We start from the raw sequence: 20,999 nt of genomic DNA, 5'->3' as shown, positions 1-20,999 counted from the left end.
TATTTAATAGTGAAAAAGTGAATGGGATCTTATGATTTCATTAATGATCGATGTAATTAATCGATTGACATCAATCAATGTCAGCTACACATTTTATATAAAAAAAATGCAAAAAGTGATAGAGTCACTTACAAAATCACGATAATTGTCAATGATGATCAATTGGGAAAATAGCAATACCAGTCCATATCAATATGCAGACAAACTTTAAAACCGTGACTGAACACTGTAGGCTGTTATTCGCTGCAAATCAACATCAGGTATTTACTCAACTTTGCCATTAACTATTTAATTTACGATCTAGTGTTGGCTATTAATTTTTAGCAGCTATATGTATTGTATCAATAAAGTATTGCTGCTTATTTTATGATTCTCCTGTTGCAATATCAGTGCATGGGATGTGAATAAGTATACTTAGTTGTGCAGAACGAAGAACTGTTGAAAGAACATGTACTATATACAGGTAAAGGCTTAGGTCTTTATTGTAAGGATATACAATTTGTTTCTTAGTATTGTGTTTAAGTTACTTCCAGTAATAATGTTACCGCGCTGACACGTATGCACGGTTTTAGGTAGCAATAAGGGGAAAAAAATAGTCAAAATAGTTTGTGTATCCAATGAAACGAATTCGGGTTTAACATATCCTCCCGAGACTCAGCGTATCTTAATTGTACATCACATTTTTATCTTTGCACGGTTAACAAGACAATTTATTTCCCACGCTCTGGCTGTATAAAAATTTAAACAATTTGCATCATGAAACTGCCACATTTTTCTTAGCAACAGAGATGACGGGTAAGTCAGTAAAGGTATGTAAACATAATTTTTGCAATTGACACATTAAAAATCGTAGATTTTACAAGTATTATGTAAGTATTCCTTTTATTCACTCTGTCTTTTTATTCTTTTTTCCTGTTTATCTTTCTCTCTCTCTCTCTCTCTCTCTTTCTCTCGTCAATGAGTAAAAGTATATAATAATATTTGACGAAATACATCTAAAAAATGTCTAAATATTTATATTTACACCATTTAACGTATGTAATATATAGGGATGATACATGCATTTTGGCGTAACTCTTATAAGAAAAGTATAATGCCTATTATATACTGTAAAAATAAGTAAGGCAAAACTTACAAGTACGCTAAATTATCACTACTTCTTGGAATTCTAAACTATGTATCGAAATGATATTAACATGCATGTCACTAAAATGTAGCGTCAGGTCTCAGGAGGATGTACACAAAACGCGACTCGGATTTCAAGAATAGAATCTTTATATCAGTATTCTCTTTTCAAACAATTCATTTGTGTTCATTCTTCTTTCTCTGCGGCGCTCGCTACTCGTATTACACGTTTTTAAAGCAACACAGACGGATCGGAAGCGATTAATTACAATATCGAATCTCCAGATTGATCCTGCTAAACCACCTTCCCAACATTTCGATAAGCTTATGATCCATACACGAAAAATTGATTGCATCCATCGGCGCTCGCTGATGTGCCTACATAATTGTGCATTGACTTAACACTTACGATATATATATGTACATACACGTATGCAGAGATATGTTGCTGGTTCACTGTCGCAGAGCGTGTTATTTGACAGAGAATAAAAGGAGAATAGAAAAGCCAATGGAGTAGTGCTAATCCACATATTTTTTTTTTAAGTAACATTGACATACTATGTATTATGTTTCGATCGTTGCTTGTCATTATGAGCAAATGATAGCAAAAGATTATGCAAATTTAGGCTAGTCCTCAAGATCGACAAAATTCTCACCTGTCAATTAATAAATTTTCTAAAATACAACTAGAGATATCAAATATTCAATTTACCGATATTTCGGAGGATAACGAAAATTAATTATTGAACGGAAAGATAACATATATCGCCTACTAAAATTTAGCTTGAGCAGAATTACTTCATTTATATATTTTACTATGTAAAAATTCGTTAAGCATTCATGACTAGCGTAACAAAATTTATATTTGTGTTTAAAAGAGAAACATTGTTGAACATTAAAAATTCACAGATATATAATTTAAAAATATTTCTAGAATATTACAGAATTTGATAGGCGCACAGCAGACAGAAGATTTAAAAAAAGCCAATGCAAACTGCTGTAAGAAATTTATTTATCAAGATATAATTAATGTGGATAAGCACTTTCTTCCGGCATCACTCGAGACGATTACGTAGCCATTTTGCTTAGGCATTACAATCTTTTAAGGATGTGTCCTTCGTCAAACAACATTTAACACTATGCGCTCGATGAGCTGTTCTAACAATCCGTTTCCTAGCAGAAATTAACCGCTTGTTCGATTTATAGCTAAATTTATCTAAATTAAAATTAAAAGGTGTGTGAATTTTAATATACCACCTTTACTTTGCTCCGATATTATCCGAAAAGCTACATTTCAAGAAGCGAAAAACGGAACTATCGCTAGTTTCATATCAATTCTAAATAAAATCTTACTTTTTAAAGTTTAACTAACAATAAGTTAAATATAAATGCCGAAAATTTTCAAAAAAATTGCGATACATAGTAATCTTTCTCGAGTATTTTACTCGAGCAGAAAAAAATCCGAAAAAAAATTCGGTCTTCATCGATCTTATGTCTTCGCTTCTTCTGCTTCATTCGGATGATATCGGTACAGATATATTAATGGTATAAAAATTGGTCAAATGCACAAAAAGAGAATCGAAGACGTCCCTTATTTCCGGGCTCGATAGCACAATATGCGTATATGCACACCTCTCAGAAGAAATGTCGTACAACAGTGAACCATTATCGGAAGGTAAAATGGCTCCTTTATTAGTATCTAGTACGAATCACGGTACATTTTTCGTTTGAAATCATCAGTTTTGACATCATCACGTGCAAGAAATTGCATTTTTAAGCTGCTTACAATTGAGGTAATCCATGATATAAGGCCCACGTCACTTTCCACTTCGTACTATCGCATACACTATTCGCTAGTGGTACTCTCGATACTTCTTCCCTCCTCCGTCACCCTAAAGTACTTAGAATTAATATATTTTGCAAGCCTGCGCAAACATAAGGTCGAACATCGAACGTCTCCGGCATGTCCGCTGCAATCACTTCACTTGTTTATCCATTATACCCTTTCAACTTGTCGTCAACTATGTTGTATACTATGTGACTACGCTTCGACATATATGTATCACGATACGGATTAGTATGCCTAACACACACGACATTTCGCTTTATATTATAAGTACTTAAACGTTACACGTTCAACCCAGTCTATAACAAACGTTAAAACCATGGTAATGTAAAGGTCAGACGATGAGAAAGGAACCGATATGACGGATTATCGAGATGTTGAAGAGGACGATGGGAAAGTTGCAAATGAGTCTTCGCAAAAATTAAACGAGTTATGATCTCACGGAAAAGCTCAAGAAACAAGAGATACTAATTGAGGGATGTAGAGAGAATAGGACTGACATTTTTGCGTTAATAAGTTTTGGCGATTTCATAAATTATGTCTACGAGTCTAGCAGCGGCTGCGTTTCCGAACTATTCGACTTGTAGATAGTCGGACAATCTGGAAAAACCGCGTTATTCAGAATACTAGTTAACGCGACGAATTTTTTTTTCTATTTACGCGAGGCCGTCACGCGAACGACTTGTCACATGCGAAACCAATTAACTGAGAAATGCCAACTTCCAATAAATCGATTCTGTTCCAAATCAAATTATTCGGAGCAAAACCTAAAAATACGGCTATATTTGACATTCAAGCCAGACTGACCGCAGTTTATTGAATTATCCCATTTTAGAAGGATTAGGCAAATTTTTCTCCATCCGCGTTCGCGCTTCGAGTATAATATATATCCATATTGTAGCGCAAAAAATGTATACATCCAGAAAAAGAAAAATTGACCGGAGAGCAGTGTGTAAAAAAATCAAGTAGAAAATGCAAATTTATTTGAATAACGTCGAAATGGTCGTCGCCTTGCTACGTGCAGATCATTACTCTACTCTGTACAGTCGCCGCCAATGATTCCTTTTCTGAGGTATTCTTATGTTCCCCCCTTATCCCAGGAAAGGAATCATTGGCGGCGACTGTACATCGTGGGTTATTCGTGTACAAAACATCGAAATGCAAATACATCTTATTCCCTTAATTGAATCGCGTTACGCGTAATTATCACTTTGCCTCTGTTAAAACGTATATGCATGACGTGATTGAAGAGTGATCTTACGTGTTATATATTCTTTTGGCACCTTGTTATATTTTCACATATTATGATCGTTCAAGAAATGGCCAGAGAAATTGCTATTCTCAGGGACAAACGATACGAAAAGCGCTTTTATTAGTCGCATTTATTGTGTTTTCGGGGAAATAAAGAAGTCGGGTGGATTAGGATCGAATCCAAGAAAAAAAGAATCGAATAACGTGAAATATATGTGACGGCTAATCCATATTTTGCCATCGAATTCGCGTCGGCTGTGAAAAATCTAGCTCAAGCACAACGAAAGACATGAAGGGAACAACTTCGAAGCGCATGATACCGAACTCGAGGGCGACTGAGAGAAAGAAGGGATCGTATCTTTTAACGCTTTTAACACCCTGTGTAACACGCGGAAATGCTAGGAACGATCCTACTATATATTTGACGGTATTTAACGGTAGAAGGGGGAAAGGTGAGACGCTCCGCTAAATTCTCACGGTAACGAACTTCGAAGTATCCATGCTTATATACCATCATTTTAACGTGATACGTAAACCGGGAAACACTCTGTATCTTATATACAATGTATACAGGCTACGACATACAAATATTAATCTAATCCTTGTGCTACTCGATACTTCCGTATAATAATATACCAGTATAACCATTTACTCACATGTTGCGTGTTCATATACATGTATATGTACATGCATATATGTATACATACACACACACACACACACATACATATATATATATAGTAGACTATTTTATACTCGCTCCGTGTTTCGCTAATCTCTACGGTATCCCCTCTCTTCCGCGTGCGCGGTAGAAGACTATTGTAATTACGAAAAATCGGCAACACCTTCGATCCAAATGTAACGCTTAAAATGTAAAAATATTTCCGGGAGATATCTGTCGCGATTGCAAAAGGAAGGTGCGGGAAATGGGGTACGGATGAGGATTGGGCAGCGGGGCGGGATTGACCGGTTGGTACGTAGGTAAACTCTTTAATAGCGATACTTTTTTATCTCTCTCTCTCTCTCTCTCTCTCTCTCTCACTTTCTCTCTATCTCATCACGCCAAATGTACATATAAGAAAGAAACGTGCTGTCGGCTGTCGACCGCAATCTCGCGATATCCTGATATCCGCGGTATCCCGGCGATCGTTCATACGCGAAGGAATGTCACTAAAGCGTCGCTCGCGTTCAGGAAACTACTTCGAAGGAGAGTCTTCGTCGCGCTACGTCGATTGCGATATATATGTATGTACAATGTGCACGAGTTTATATGACCTAGCGTTAGCCAGGCGATAGGCGTCGTCGTCGCGACCGTGGAACTCGTGGAAAGTAAAGAACTAAAAAGGGCGAGTGTAATTAAGAGGAACAGATTGGGATAGATTGAGTTTTCCCTCGTCCATTCTTTTTTAAAGGAAGCTAGTTAAATCCTCGCTATTATATCGACCACTCGGCGCTTTTATTCCGGCGAGCCGGCAATTTCGTTCGGCTGACTCTCCTCCGCGCTAACGACGTACATCTTTCCGCCGACGAACTTCTCGGACGCGAGCGACGCTCAACGCTAGACGCTTGGTTTAAACACAACATGGATCGTTCGTCCTTTTGTATTTTTTCTTTTTCTTCTTTTTTTTTTACATTAACGGCGCACACTCTGCGAGTGTGCCGAGCAAATTCGCGCGTGAATTTGACTCGTGTTTCTATATTATTGTTAACAACAGCAGACTATCAGGTATAACGTAACATTATTTTTTTCTTTCACTCTCCCCCGATGGGTGAGGTACACCGATCGCACTTCGGCGCGTGAATACTTCCAAGGAATCGCCCTGACTTTATCAATACAAAAGTACCGTCAAAAATATCTCTCCCTTACCGGGCTTTTTAGTAATAATCAGGAGTCGCGCGAACGGGAAATTCATGTAAAGTTACCCGGATAATCGCGAGTAACGCTAATAAAAAGCGTAACTAACAATGAGAGGGTAGGGACGGGCGAAACCAATCGATCATATCGACAAACTAATTTTTCACCTTTTTCCAATCAGTTGCTGACAGATTAATTATTTTTCTTAATTAGTCCATGCTACACGTTATAGGATTTTACTGGAATAATTCTTCAAATTTTATATACTGAATAAATTACCACAAAGTCAATAATTGAACAGCAACTCAGAAGCGATCGAAGTTAATTCGTTGAATCTAATGGTATGTACATACCAAACATGTTCAGTTGCTGCTCAACTATACTGTTCCAGCTGAGTAAAATCCTAAAATTCGTTAATACAAAGTATTTACACAAAAATTGTAAACGTTTAATTGTCGTTTTATTCATTTATCTTATATATATTCATATTTTTCGAGTATTTCTTTTAAAGATCTTTTTGGAATGCCTGTTAAATTTTTACGTGTTTTAAAGATCACTTCATGATTAAAAAATGATTGGTTGTCCGACAAATCGGTAGAACTGATTAGTCACTAGTTAATGCCCATCCCTACGAAGATATCGCTTGTCTCCTACGAACTATCTCGAAATGTTTCGCCTCTGTTGGGAGGGGCGCGCTTTGATAGTAACAGAGTTATTTTTTATTATTTCGCCCGTTTCTTCGCAGTATCGAAGCATCCTACATCACAAACATCAACGTTGGAAGCTACTGTAGTATCCTGTATTTTTTTTTGCCAGCATCCGTGTTCTCTGCGGATTTGGCGTTATTTTAACAATTGCATGTATTCGTAGCAACTTAATAGTCATACGTACCTCCGTAAAAAATAGCAAAAAAAATCGCAAAAGCCAAAGTAATCTGCAACCAAAGTTAACTTCTAAAATCCACTAAAATCGAATTGTCCCTAAAAGTGATCGGCTATACACAACTACAGCCTGTAAGCAAGGTTGTTCCAATAGGGGGTTGCGTTTAGTTTCAAAACTCTGTTAGCAAAGTAATTCTAAAAGCCACATTGGATATAGGTCTCGATGCAATTGCGAAGGCTACTTTATCGCTGCCATCTTTTTAGGTACAATCACAGCGAATGTATGTTCATTCAATGAACAACGATTCTTGAAATTATTTAGAAATGATCAAAAATAAAAGATGGAAAATTTGTTTAATGCTTTTAAGTCGTGGAAAAAATATAAAAATATTACATCTACACATGTGTAGCCTTCTAAACCGTCTGAATGATTAAGCTAATGTTTTCGTTGAAAAATTAAATATAATTTTTCTGCAACAGACGAAGCGCATTTAGAATTCCATGGCATTCAGATTCTTTAAAAGCTACAATCGGAAATATCAAAGCTAAAATATTCAGAATTTAGATAGCGCAGAAAAGGCTGTAAAATTTGCGCAATTTTTTACATTTATACAAATCAGTATGAGTGGCCATTTCAATGTTTCAAAATTTTATAAAATTTATATTGTCAAATTGAAGTCGTTTAAAAACCACTTGTCCATGTCTAAAACAACCAGATTTAGAAAACGATTTAAAATCTTCTTAATTTATTTATGAACCGTGTAATTTTTTCTAAACCGTTGTATCTAAAAATGTAAATAAACCATCAGGAAATTTCGTTGGAGAGATGTTCCAGAAAAGGAGCAAACTTCCGAGAATTTTTTCATAGGTGCAACAGGATGCAGATGCGAAAGTGCAAGCAAATTATATTTAAATAAAGCAAATGCAGATTCGTTTGTCGTTTGTTATAGCATATTTGTATGAAATTTTTGACTTTTATAACGAAGATTCGGTCATAACGATAAATCTCGCGGTAGATCCTGGTCACGCAATATATCTTAATACATAATAACGTTTAATAGAAATATAAACGTCTTGAATGCAAATTTGTAACATCATCATCACGCTGAAGTGTGGTATTCATTGTTCTAGAAAATTTGTCGATTTTGTAATTCAGGTTCCATCCTCATGATATGAGATAATTCTCTCCAGTTAGACAGTCCAAGGAGCAAGTAAAAGAGAGTGTAATATGTCGATTATATCGTTTTATCATTTTTTAGTCAATTACTAGCAAAATTTTGTGTTGTAGACAAATCCTCGATTTACGAGTTTCAACTAGAGTTGTCACACCGCAAAACTGATAAAGCTGCCGTAATAACGCGAATGTTTATTCATAAAAATATCACTCTTAGTTTGTAAAAGAACGCGACGCGTATCTCGTCTATCTACTTGCCCCTTTGATTTTAACATCCTCAGTTCCTACGTGATCTCAAGCGTGTATAGATTCAATCGATACAAAAGTCTCGCGAAACGTCTATGGGACGTTTAAACGCGACTGAACAAGTTAAATGTCCATTAGATGTTCGCGTGAAATTGGCGAGCAAACGCTCGGATCGCTCGTCTTGGAGCGAACAACCGCGCGATTTTACCTGCAATATACCTAATTTCGTAGATCCCGTGTCGTTAAACGCCGCACCGAGCGGCGAACGAGACGGACACAGACAAGGAGAAGAGGAGGGAGGGAGAAGAGGAGGGTGAAAATAAGAGAAACGGCATCAGAGTGTGTGTGTGTGTGTGTGTCCGGAGAGGCTGCCCGATTTCGCTACGACGGAAGACTGAGTCTCCTCCGTAGCCGTTTGCTCCTCTTGCGGACGCGGACTGGCCGCCGTCGACTATTAATTTCTGCAAGATATCAGTGCATCTCATCGCTCTTATCTAACGCCCGGTCGTGTCAAACGACGCGTTTATAACGCTTGATCACACGCTCAAAAACGCTTGACAAATTAAAGGTTTGTCATTATACCAACGATAACGATGATTCGTCCTGATCGTTGCTCGTTAGCGCGCGACGATAGCTCAACAACGGGCGATAACGAGAATGCCTCGAATTCCTATTCGCAATTAACACGTAATCGGCACTGCTCCCCGACGACCAGCGTCGCTAAGAGTGCCCCGCGCGATGCGGAGGGGATATTGTACAGTCGTCGAAGGGTACGGTACTCTCGTCGAGATCGGTTGCGGGTGGAGGATATCGAGCAAACGAGAAAAAAAAAGTTGTCTCGTTAACATAACTTTGACGGGCGACGCGTCCCGAGGGGGAAAATCCGCCCGATAGAATATCATTTGTCGTCGATCAAGGTAAGGGTGTTCTTTACTCGGGCTTCAAGCGATGCCACTGCACAATGGTCTGCCTCGGCTTTGTGATCATGTCCTGCCAATGTTTCGTTTCGCTCGCGCCACTTCCATTTTTTCCTGGAAAGGAAGTTACACCGTACACTATACACCGATCTCCAATTTCAAACTGCTATCTGTTTCTATGACGTTTGTTTACACCGGTTACTTGATTACGCGTTGAAACATTAGTTACTTTAGCGCAAAAACATTAAAGTTTCGAGTACAAGCTACGTCGTATAGCTCTTGAAATTCTGGACAGTTCGGGTAAATCTACACGTGTGATATATGTATAATAGCTATGTAGAACGTTCTATGTAATTTGATAATCTTGACAATCTCTTTTAGATGGATAATAATTTTAAAAATTCCATAAAAACAATTAAATATATCATGTTCAACTTTTAGCCTATTCTTCGTATAGGTAGTATTACTTTTTTGAATATAACTATATTCAAAAATAATAAAATTAAAACAGAAACAAAAAAATTCTCGATATTTTGAAAATAAGTGTATTTGTTAACTGCCTTCATCAATTGTAATTAAGAAATTTCAGAATTTTTAAACTCAGTAATTAATTACTTTAAATATGAATATATCGGTGGAATAGATTGTTATATTTAAAGATACATTATTGAAAAGTTTAAAATACCTGCGAGCTGAATCCGACCGATCAATTCGTTTCGTCCAATGTTGTCGAAATCCATCACCATTACATCCAAAGAGCATTCCCTGATCTTCTCCCAAGGTACATTAAAGGAGAATACCTCGTTAAATACTGGATTCAAGGTGCATTTGAAAATAGGAGTCTTGCGTTTCTCGATCCTTTTGTCGCCAAACTGTAGCCACACTTTGACGTACGGATCTGAAAATGTAAATGTTTAATTACCCACCCAGTTTCTCATTCTCGCGATTGTAGAAAGGTATAATAACAAAACATTGCCGTGCACAATACGTAATGCTTTTTAACTCAAAATGCAATTTAATTCGAAAGAGGGTATTATTGCGTTCATATACGCAGCATCTCAAAATGTATAATTGTATAAGTTTCCAAATGCGTTTATTAAGTGCAATGGTTTACCGGAAGATGCGTGAACAATACGGTGAACGTAACATTACCTGATTTTCCGTTGATATCCTTAGCTTTGAGATTCCTCGCCTTCAAGAGAGTCAACGTCAATATGGAATTACTCGGATGATAGCACAGCGAGCACAAGAGTTCTCCGCATTTATCTTTAGCCGGCGGCTTAAGAGCTTTCCAAAACGATGGTTTCTCGGATAGATCGACCTATAATAAACAAACCCGCGAGATATCGCTGATAACTAAAGTTTCGTAACAGTTGTCAAACTAATTAACGAAGAAAAATTCCAAAATATAGAACTTATTAACAAGGCAGGACGAGGGATTATCTTTCTCTATTATATGTGAGTATTAACTAATTTTCATAGATTATTAATTCCATAGCTAAACAACGTGCGGTATCACGAGCATATTCAGAAATAATGAAATCAAAACAGACACGAAAAGTTCCTCATGCACGTGTGCCCTTCTCTATCTATCTTTCTCACTCACTCTCTCTCTCTGCACATCTTTATTAAAAATTATACGATCTTTTTGAGGCGAGAGGAGAGCATTTGTTATAATACCATTAATACCTCCGTCACGTTTGTCTCTAATTAGGGTATATAGCGAATGCGAGATAATTAGTATTCTGTTGGAAGTGATCACGTGCGGACATAATAGTTAATTGATATCATATGTTGCAAATTACGAAATGCGAAATTTTTGCAGCATAAACACGCCTCGAATTGCACGAATTACGTCACGCCTCGCGTGATACGAATCGGTCATTTGAAATTTAATCCACTGTCGAAACAATCGCGTTTGAATAAAAAGAAAATTATTTCAGATTATCACGTGTTTTATTACTATTATTATTATTACTAATAAATTGTTTTATTATGGTTGCTATAAATGTCCATATAACATTCTTGTGTATGATACTAATCTTTCCGTATATACATATTATATGCGATGGCGGTGCGTGAGATTCGCGCAACGGCCGATTCGCAATGCCGGCATGTATCACAAATTGCTCTTGGGAAATGAATGTGTGCATAGGATAGAATTATCACACGCGCGTGTCTCTCGGTGTTATTGTGCGCGCAGATTAATCCTCCGCTCGGTAATATTGATATCGAGCTGAAATTATGATGTTATGTGGTTCCCTGACACAATTAACAAATTAAAAACTTCCACATGTGAAAAATGTAATTACTAGAAATTCGATCGATCTCACAATATTCTTCAAAAATGTATTTCCAAAAGAATCTAGATCTATTTCAGACAAAATAATATTGTTTAGTAAGCTTCACAGAAGCAAGTTTATACATATAATTAAAGAAATATTTTGTAATGTTTAGTATATCTAAAAGATACATACATAAATATCTCATATCCAAATAAATAATATACTTTTATGTTACATTGTAGCACATAAATATAAAATATTAGAACAAAAGAATTATTACATAAATGATGTATTAATTTATTTTAAAGTAAAATAATTGTTTTAATATCTTGTTACCGAGATAATTATTAAAAATGCAAGGAGTAATTGCATTTTTTGGATCTTGTTGCAAGTTTCTGTTCGTTATTTCCCCGAAATAGTTCATGCAGTGGTCAACTCGTTCGTTGAGCGATAATTCCACAATGGCGGATTTGTTTTTTAAACGGTAATTCCACGATAATAGTTACGAGATAAGAGTCCGGAAGCCGGGACGCAAGACGAGAGACGCGACACGTGCAACACGTCAGATTTCACATATCCGTCGCGAATCCTATTGCCGTGGCATGCGAATCCCTTAATCCGCATCTACCGCGTGGTAATAATTGAACCGCGCAAATTGCAAGCAGGCACGTCTTGCTAAATTACCTGGCAAAGCGGCAGAAACATTTCCCCTATGGAGTCGTCCCTCGAGAATCGATCGTAGTCGAAGACGTGTAGATGTAGTACCCTACTCTGCAGCTTCTGTATAGGGAAACCTAGGCAGAGAATCGACACATAAATATATAATGCTTCGTTACATTACGATCAATTCATTTACCGATCAAATTCCATCGCACTTTGTTCCTATAATAAACGTTTATAAATATAATTTGTAAACAGTCCGTATTTTGTATCAATAAAATATTGCTCTTGCATTGAATTAACATTTCAAAGCGTACTTTGACGTAAGTGACGTTCCTCATTCACAAAGGAAAATTAGATACAGCAAATTTACGTGGTATTCCAATTTTTGTCTTGCTCTAATTTTAAGTAGAAGATTGTATCAGGTCGCGTTGTTATTTTCAGATTGTTACGGTTCGTTACGGTTTCCTTAAACCGGCTTAACGCAATCAGATACAACGTCGTCCGTCTCTTATTCGCAACGCGAAACAAAATTGCTTTGCATTTATGTATTTCCGCGCGTTTACCTGTGGAAGAAGGTACGTTTTAGCGAGCCACGCAATGCGAGGAGCATTACCGAACACACGCGCTTACCTTCGAAATAGAACGTCTCGTTCCATCTCGGATTCAACGTGCGCCTTTTGATTTTTGTCTCGAGTCGGTGTTTCTTGTCCGGGAGCAGCGTCACACGTACGTACGGATCGGAAGTGCCTGACAAGTCCTTCGCCGGCAGGTCTTTACCCTGAAGCAAATCGGATATCGATATGAGAGGTGACAACGGAATTTTAAGGAACAACGAACTTTCTGTCGCCCCTTAAGCCTACGATTACATGGAATATACACTTTCGTGTACTTTCGCGTCAAGTCTCCTCACGGAGAGTGAAGTTTGATGTACATAAATCTCTCTAGACATACAACTCCACGCATAGCGCCTGCATAATGTGATAAACAAGGCTGGATTTTCCGCTCAATCATGCCGTATATATGTATGACAACGGTAAATGTTCAAAATTTTTTTAGGCTTATACGAATAAACAGACTAAAAAGGAAGGGACACTACAGAATATGAGATAAGAAAAGGAGACAGCTAAAGAGTGACGACACTTGAGCCGCTTTAAGTGATACGACTCGCAATGTTTTGAAATATATAAGAAAAGAACATTTTATTCCATATAATATATATGTCAGCGTACAGAATAAAAATGTGTATAAAAATCTATGAAAGTTGAAATCCAGCTTTATTCATATTTATATGCATACGTAAATAGCTGTTGTTTCGTCCAAAATGTTATAAAAACATGTGCATTTGTCTACCGAAGACTCGACGGAGATACACGTCTTTGTTTCTATCGCATCTTACAAAGCCATCGTCTGAGTCTCTCAAAGTCTATGTAAGAGAATTCAGTGTGCGCGCAACAGCCTCCGTGTGATATAGCTGACATCGTCCTGAGACAGATTGTGAACATGTGAGCGGGCCTTTGTGCGCGCAACATAGTCGATACTGTTAATGGGAGCTACGTGGTCGGCAAACAAAATCAATAACAGCCCTTAACGGCCTTGATGGCCGCCTGTGTTTTGAAAAATAAGTCCTGCCCGAAAGTGGCCCTCTTTCCAACTTTTCGCGATGGCTCGTCCGGTTCGAAAAGTCGCTCGTGGCCTTGAAGGCATTTACGTCGGAGGTGGACACGGTCATTTTTCATTTGCCTGTCAGACCGTTTCTTGGAACTTCATAACGTCATTATGCCGACTCAAATTTCTCGCGAATGATTCCGTGCATTTAAAGTATCGCAAAACTTTATGAACAAACTTTGAGATTATATGGAAAGTTTAAAAAAAAAAAAAAACAAATGCGGAGTGCCCTATCTAATAAGTAAAAAAAATTCCCGCGAGATTGCGAAGGTACTCTCTTTCCTTTATTTATGAGCCATTAAAGATAAATTACATCCTGCCGACTAAACAAATCCTTCGTCATCATTTAATTCCAAGTTTGCTAAAACGCGGAATTCTGATACTTAAAATAGAATATTTGGCGTTGATATTAAAAAGAAAATTAGAAGGTGCAAGGAGAAATAGCGCTTGGTCAAATATCCGCTGAGGGAAAGTCGGTTCCAAACTGACACAATTTCTAACTATTGCTAACTATAAACGTAATATTGTGACATGTGTGTGCACATTACACAAATATTTCTATAGGAGAAATTTCTACCTTGGAGTTTACAAATTACAAAGATATTGGATGTGAATGGAATAAACGCGATGTCTTTGGTAAACGGTTGGTTTGGCATTTCGAGTTGTCGCGACAAATTTTCATACCACGAGAAACACGACGAGAACTCTCGAAAATAAGAATTTTTAAGGACGAAAGCATGTTTCCCCGCTTTATTCATCGGGTAGGTACATTCCGGGTTGTTTATGATGCGCGTTAGCTGCGAAAAACACATTTTGCCCGAAATTAACCGAATAGTCCGAAAAACAGAAATACCTCGCGAGAATCATGTTGTGCACGCGTCAAATTTCACAGGAATTAAGATAACAAGATAACGAGATAATGTAAAAAGTAAAAACGGCTGTTTTTAATAATTTTGCAGATCTAACTCTTGACGTAGTAAAATTAAAAATACATATAATAAAATACAAAGTTGCAATGCGTCAAAGCTCTCTATTAAATAATTCAACAACGAAACGATTAAATATTCGTCAAGGAAAAGAGGTCGGATGCAAATTGAGTGAGAAATGAAACTTTTACCGGCACATGCTTTTTCGATAAATTGCGCGATAATGCTACGCGTAATTCCATTATAATTTTTTCCCGGTAAAAGTGGCATATAGTTGTATCCTCGTGGCAAGAAGCAATTGATATTACATCATAATTTCATAATAATAATGCAATTTTATATGTCTGTACGGGATGAAAAATAATCCACCGACAACACGTTGTACAATGTAAAATTTGTGTGTACGTGTAACGATATTAATGTATGATGCATATACTCAGAGGTTGCTCTTCACCCAGTGAGATCTTGGCACGATAATTTTCGCTGTGGAAAACAAAGAAAACTGCCCGAGTGTTTCGCTTAATGTCGGATTAAATCGCGCGAGGCGAACGCAGTTCAGCGTTTGGAAAGAATTTATGCGTTTGTTTACAACAAAAGTCCCCGTCCCGTTGAACTTTTTCCCCGAGCTCGTCGAGCGACGAGTTTCCAAAACTACCCCCTTTCTCTCTGCCCCTGCTGTAACAGGAAATAATGTATGACGTCCCAGTTTACCAGGATACGTATTTTCGCGCACGTATATAGATACATTTTTCGGCGTGGCAACGCGTGTCCCGTCGACGATTTATGACGGTCCTTATCGACGTGGCCGTAATGTAGCGAGATAAAAATCAAGCTAATGCGCCCACCTACATCCCGGTTTTACGTTTCCGTAGCTTGTGTCGGAACACAGGCGTCGACAACGAGAGATATGCGCATATCAACCTTTTACATAAGAGTAACAGGGTTGTATGCGAAATAGCTCAATAAAGCTAATGTATATTTATTCCTAAATATTTTTGCTCCGTGCTTTTTTACCCAATGCGAACATCACTAATTGGTATAAACGATCAATTTACTCGCGTCAGCGATAATGACTCTTTGAATTTTGATTCGATTAATTATTCTAGTAAAATAGTAGTAAAATCGAAAAATTTTCGCCCAAGGAAATAAAAGAGGTGATAAAATAAAACAATTATTTTTACTTTTTAATATAATAATTCTTTATTTCAATATATTTTTTAGAATAAATTACTTTTTTTATATTAGTAAAAAAAATATTCTGAATTTTCGGCTTTAAAATGGTTTGACACTGTGAAAATTACTTCTTCATTGCTGGTAAATTTTTTCCACGGAAAAATCGGATTTCAATTTTAAAAGTATCGTTTATTTTCAACATTATGTTATAGTTTCAAAATTAAAATCCAATTTGCGTAAAAAGGAAACTAGTAATGAAAAAATAGTGTCCAGTAATTTACCAGTAATTAAAAAATAGCAATATAAACTATTTTGAGAACAAAAATTCAGAATATTTTTTTTAATGTATTGAAAAATAAAAATAATTTATTTCATTTTATTACCTATTTTCTATTTTTGGACGAGAAACCTTTTGAGCATTACTATACGTATATTATGCATTATTATACGCTGTTAAATAAAAGGTGAAATTGTAAACTAATACCTTAAGTTAAATAACATGTCATTTTTAACTACCATGCGTGTCAAAATTTATTATTTTAACACAAAACAGTATCATTCTCACTCCATTGGTTTAGTTAAATTAACATTGTTTTAGTTAAATTAACGACATATTGAGTAGGAGTAACTTAAAAGTAGAAATGGTTAAAAATGACTTAAATTGTGTATAATTTGGCACTATGAATTGAACAGTGTACTTGATGAATGTAAATTGCGTCGGTGTCACGCATAATATATTATTACGATCCTAATATGAACGCAGTGATATTCCAATTGCTTGCGATCGACGCGTGCGTCACACGCAAACACCGAGCGATATCGAAATAAACGGCTTGCAGGCATGTTTCAAAGAGCCAAGTTCTAGCGCATCCATGTACGAAACTACGACTGACCTGTATGATGCGCAGAATGAGCGTGCTGTTCTGGAAGTCGTACTCGAGACTGAAGTGGATCTGGCCAACATTCTCGCTCGGTTCCGAATTATCGATGTACATGTCGACCAAGGAGATGGACCTGCTCTGTAGAAACGCTTTCTGCAACACACAGATCGCCAATGCGATCATTACTATTGTTTTCTTTTCTATTTCGTGAGAGGCGATTCTTTCCACGGGATTCCTCCCAGAACGCATTTTGCTGAGAAGGATACAGTGAAAGAGAGAGAAAGAGAATTTGTACTAAAACGCAATCTTCTTAAAATCGTATTATAAGAAGCAGGTCTAGGACGGGAAGAGTTAACTGTCGTAAAATTTCAAGTTTATCTCCAACACACGAAAATTCACCGTATCTTTATCAGGATGCAGCGTGTGCGATATTAACTCAATTATATTACAACAGCGTAAATGCATTTTGTTGCAATTATAGATCAGTTTCTATATTAAACAAAATTGTCGCTTATACGCTATTGCAATTAATCTCAAGTTTACTTTTAAAATGCAACATCGGGGCAATTTCTAATAATGTACAGAGGTAGTAGTAATTGCTTTTTGGTGATTGCCGTTCTAGCTTTGAAAAATAATAGTCCTTAATTTTAGACAATCTATAGTAAGATCCAAATGTTTCTGGCTCAATAATATATAAAAGGTGGTAAAATAAAACAACAGAAAAATTAATTCATCGTTCTAAAAAATATATTAAAATAAGGGATGATTATATTGAGAAAAATAAAAATAATTGTTTCATTTTATTACCTTTTTGTATTTGTATTGTTGAACTGGAAATTTTTGGACCTTACTATGTATAACCCGCGTTAAAATTCATGACATAATCTTATTTATAATTTTATGTACCTCATAATGCAAAATACACTTTTACAAAAAAAAATATCAAAAATACACATGTACGTCATATATTAAGATACACGGTATATAAAGTTACAAATAGAATTCCATCCTGAAATCTGAGATGGCAAATTAGATTGTACGAGGTGGGCTTTGCGAAGGTCTTTGAAATTATCTCGTTAGCATAATTGATAGCCGCGACGTCGTCGCGTCAAAAATCACGGATGAGCTTCAGAGGTTTTACCGAAGGGTGTTCTCCTTTGACATTCTGCAGCTGCTTGTTCTGCGGCCCAGTGGTTGGTGTACGGGGTTCCGCGCTTCCGGCATTGCTGGCGCCGCTTCCTGGTGCCGCTGTTGCTCCTGCCGCACCGCTCGCGGGACCGCCGCTACCACCTGCTGGAGATTTGCTAGAAGGACTACCGGTCGTCCTGGAAAAGAAAAAAAAATGCAAAATTTATCACGTTACATCGTCTACGCCCCGCATTCATCCCCGATGTAACGTCTTTGTCTTTTCTCCTCCTTTCGCCTCCCTTCACTTTTCAAGCAGAGCGGCGTCATCGCAGAATCGTCTGTGGCAACGTTGAAGAGATACCAAAGCAAAACTTGACAATGTTTATCAAACCCCAAAGTCTAATTATAATTATCACCAGGAAGGCTTGTAATTTTCAAAATGTAACGTACTTGTCTTTTATACTATATCATTTTTTAATGTAATTACTAGAGAGAATAAGTTTCTTATGCTCGTTTTACATTATTTTTCATTTGTAAAATTTTTTTTAAAATGTTGATCTATAGGTACAATTCTCTACAAACACATATTTCAGCTTTCACATACCCACAGCATGGTTTTTCCTATTACTGTATTATAATTTTATACACTTTGGGAATATTAAATATTCGATCAAATTAAATATCCATTTGATTAATCTAGAATCACGAATAGCGGTAATTGCGCGATTGTTCGATCTCGACCCGGCGAGCTGTGCGCATTCGCACAATTAAAAATCTGTCGCCCACAATTATTTATGACAATTGCCCGCCGCGTTTCATTTTACATGACGCTGAACGAATTAGCGTGAAAAGCCTAACGAGATAAATATTGCCATTGCACTGTACCGAAGATAACGCTTTAGAAACGCCCGATTGATTCGGAACTTGCTGACAGTCAGGGGGAATGGAGTCTTGCTCGCCCCGTGTGATGCATGCACAAGCTTATCAACGGTGGCGTACATCCCAACGATACGTTACTGTAACGTATGTTAGGCATAATAGGCGACCTAGGATCTAGATAAATCTTATCGCTCCGACTACTGTATCGCATCTACTGCGAACACACTATGCCGCTAATCGAGACAGCGTTCTCTCGCAGGCACACGCAAGCCGATACGCTTCCAGCATGTCGTCGGCTTATTAATAGTTGCTGTTTACTACCAGTCGCGACTGCAGAGCTTCCATAACTGTGTAGAATGGCTGAAGCCACGGCAGAAGAAAAATGAATTCACGGCATGTATACGTATATAAAAAAAAAAATAGAGAGGAAAAATCGTTGCGAGTATGCAGGCGAGGAAAATGCTCGATATGGAAAAACGCTAATGGTCTCGTCTGTTCTATAGAGTAAAAATGAATAATTGCAAGCCCTACAAAACGAAAAGAAAGGTGATTACGTCATCCAGTAACGTCAAGGTGCGCTTGTTAATATCGAAATGTAGAAATCATATATATGTGTTCAAGCTCCAAGATTGATGTATAAATCACGCAAGACATTGAAAGAATAACTATTGATCTCTCTATGCAAATTAATATCGTATATGTATATCAAACTCCAACGAAACGAATAAACACTATTCTGCTAAACAGCCGAAGGTATAACAAACGCGTTGTAAACCTTCGTTAATGTTATACCAATTAAATTTGTTATACACTCACAGCATTCGCATGCTTTTTTATATAAGCTCTAATTTGCAGGTACGCATTTAAATAATCTGCAAATCTATTACATCATTTAAAACGTTAATATCCATGTTGTTCGTATAAAATGCAAAAAATGCAGTCTCGTGCTTTTTACGCATCTCGCAGAAATTAATCCCGTCGCTGAACCCTGAACCGTAACTCCCTCCCTCCCCGCCCATCCCTGCAGATATACGAAAGGGAAAAATACACATTCGCATAAATTCCTTTTATCCGATTAACGGCAGCTCTCATGCATAACGGATATATTTTACCGGATCGACGAGCTTCCTTATTTACCGCGATTCTTTATTCATAACTCATAAATAAGAATGAGAAAAAAATCCGCGCGCACACGGAGAGTACAGAAAAGTGCATCGCGAGATACCTGGATGCGACAGCCGGCATAAATTTAAAATTTTAGATGACCGTCGTTGTCGTAGCGTATCAAAACGATTGATTACAAAAATGCTTTCTCGTGAATGCAAAATGCTTTTTATGCTAAACGAAAAACTATAGCTGCGAAATGAGAATCACACGTAATACTCGGCGGGAAAAACGTTTAGGCAAATCACGGAAAAAGTTTATTAATATTGATGAAATGCGCGTTAATTCGTCCTACATCGTTGGCAATACCGCTGAGGGTTAATCAAATAGATTTTTTATAAAAATTAATGCTGCCGCGTCTGCGTTCCGATACAGAATGAGTTCAGTATAAGATGGTACATGTATTTCATGCATTTACAAGAAATTGAATAAAAGAGATATTGAATCACAATCTTCATAAAATAAAAAATTCTCTCATCTCGTTTTGTATATTTAATTAAAATATAAAATATATGTTAACGAAATTGTCTCGTACGAGATAAAATAAAATTAAAATTATAAATTATAATTAAATTTGATAATTATTACTATCAGTTGTTGCTTTCAATCTAATGGAGTATTTCAGGATGTCAAAAGGTCGAAAAGACGCACACCACCATTCTCCCCGACATTTCCCCAAATTGGTTTCAAAATGACTAAAAGAGTCTATCGTTTAAAACATAATATAGCAGAAATGGAATAACGCTGTAAATGCGAAAATTAATATATATCTCGCGAATGTTCTCGTGTCTTAAAATACGACTTTCCGCGATGAAATTCCGGTTTAATCACTAATTGCAAATTCCGATTTCTCACTAATTGCTCAATATTGTTCCAATATTACAGCCAATTCTCAGTAACTACGTCATGAACGATAATTACAATAAGACATCGTCCATTT

At 36.9% G+C, this 20,999-nt stretch overlaps 1 protein-coding gene across 11 annotated transcripts in view; it reads right to left on the bottom strand.

Moving 5' to 3' along the window:
• Positions 1–458: 458 nt before the first annotated feature.
• Syt7 (Synaptotagmin 7) overlaps positions 459–20,999 on the bottom strand; it is a 165,586-nt gene continuing 145,045 nt past the window's right edge. For all 11 annotated transcript variants that reach the window (XM_071771306.1, XM_071771308.1, XM_071771309.1 and 8 more), the window contains 7 exons: positions 18,030–18,213; positions 16,901–17,041; positions 12,874–13,021; positions 12,265–12,374; positions 10,448–10,616; positions 9,981–10,193; positions 459–9,409 (listed from right to left, as the gene is read on the bottom strand). In XM_071771306.1, the coding sequence (XP_071627407.1) occupies positions 9,309–9,409; positions 9,981–10,193; positions 10,448–10,616; positions 12,265–12,374; positions 12,874–13,021; positions 16,901–17,041; positions 18,030–18,213 (1,066 nt within the window). In that variant the 3' untranslated portion in view covers positions 459–9,308. The remainder of the gene's footprint in view (positions 9,410–9,980; positions 10,194–10,447; positions 10,617–12,264; positions 12,375–12,873; positions 13,022–16,900; positions 17,042–18,029; positions 18,214–20,999) is intronic.

This window comes from Temnothorax longispinosus, chromosome 2 (genome assembly GCF_030848805.1).
Source record: "Temnothorax longispinosus isolate EJ_2023e chromosome 2, Tlon_JGU_v1, whole genome shotgun sequence".
NCBI classification, from domain to species: Eukaryota; Metazoa; Arthropoda; class Insecta; order Hymenoptera; family Formicidae; genus Temnothorax; species Temnothorax longispinosus.
The sequence above is the reverse complement of the archived record's forward strand: the minus strand, read 5'-3'. Positions and strand labels throughout refer to the sequence as shown.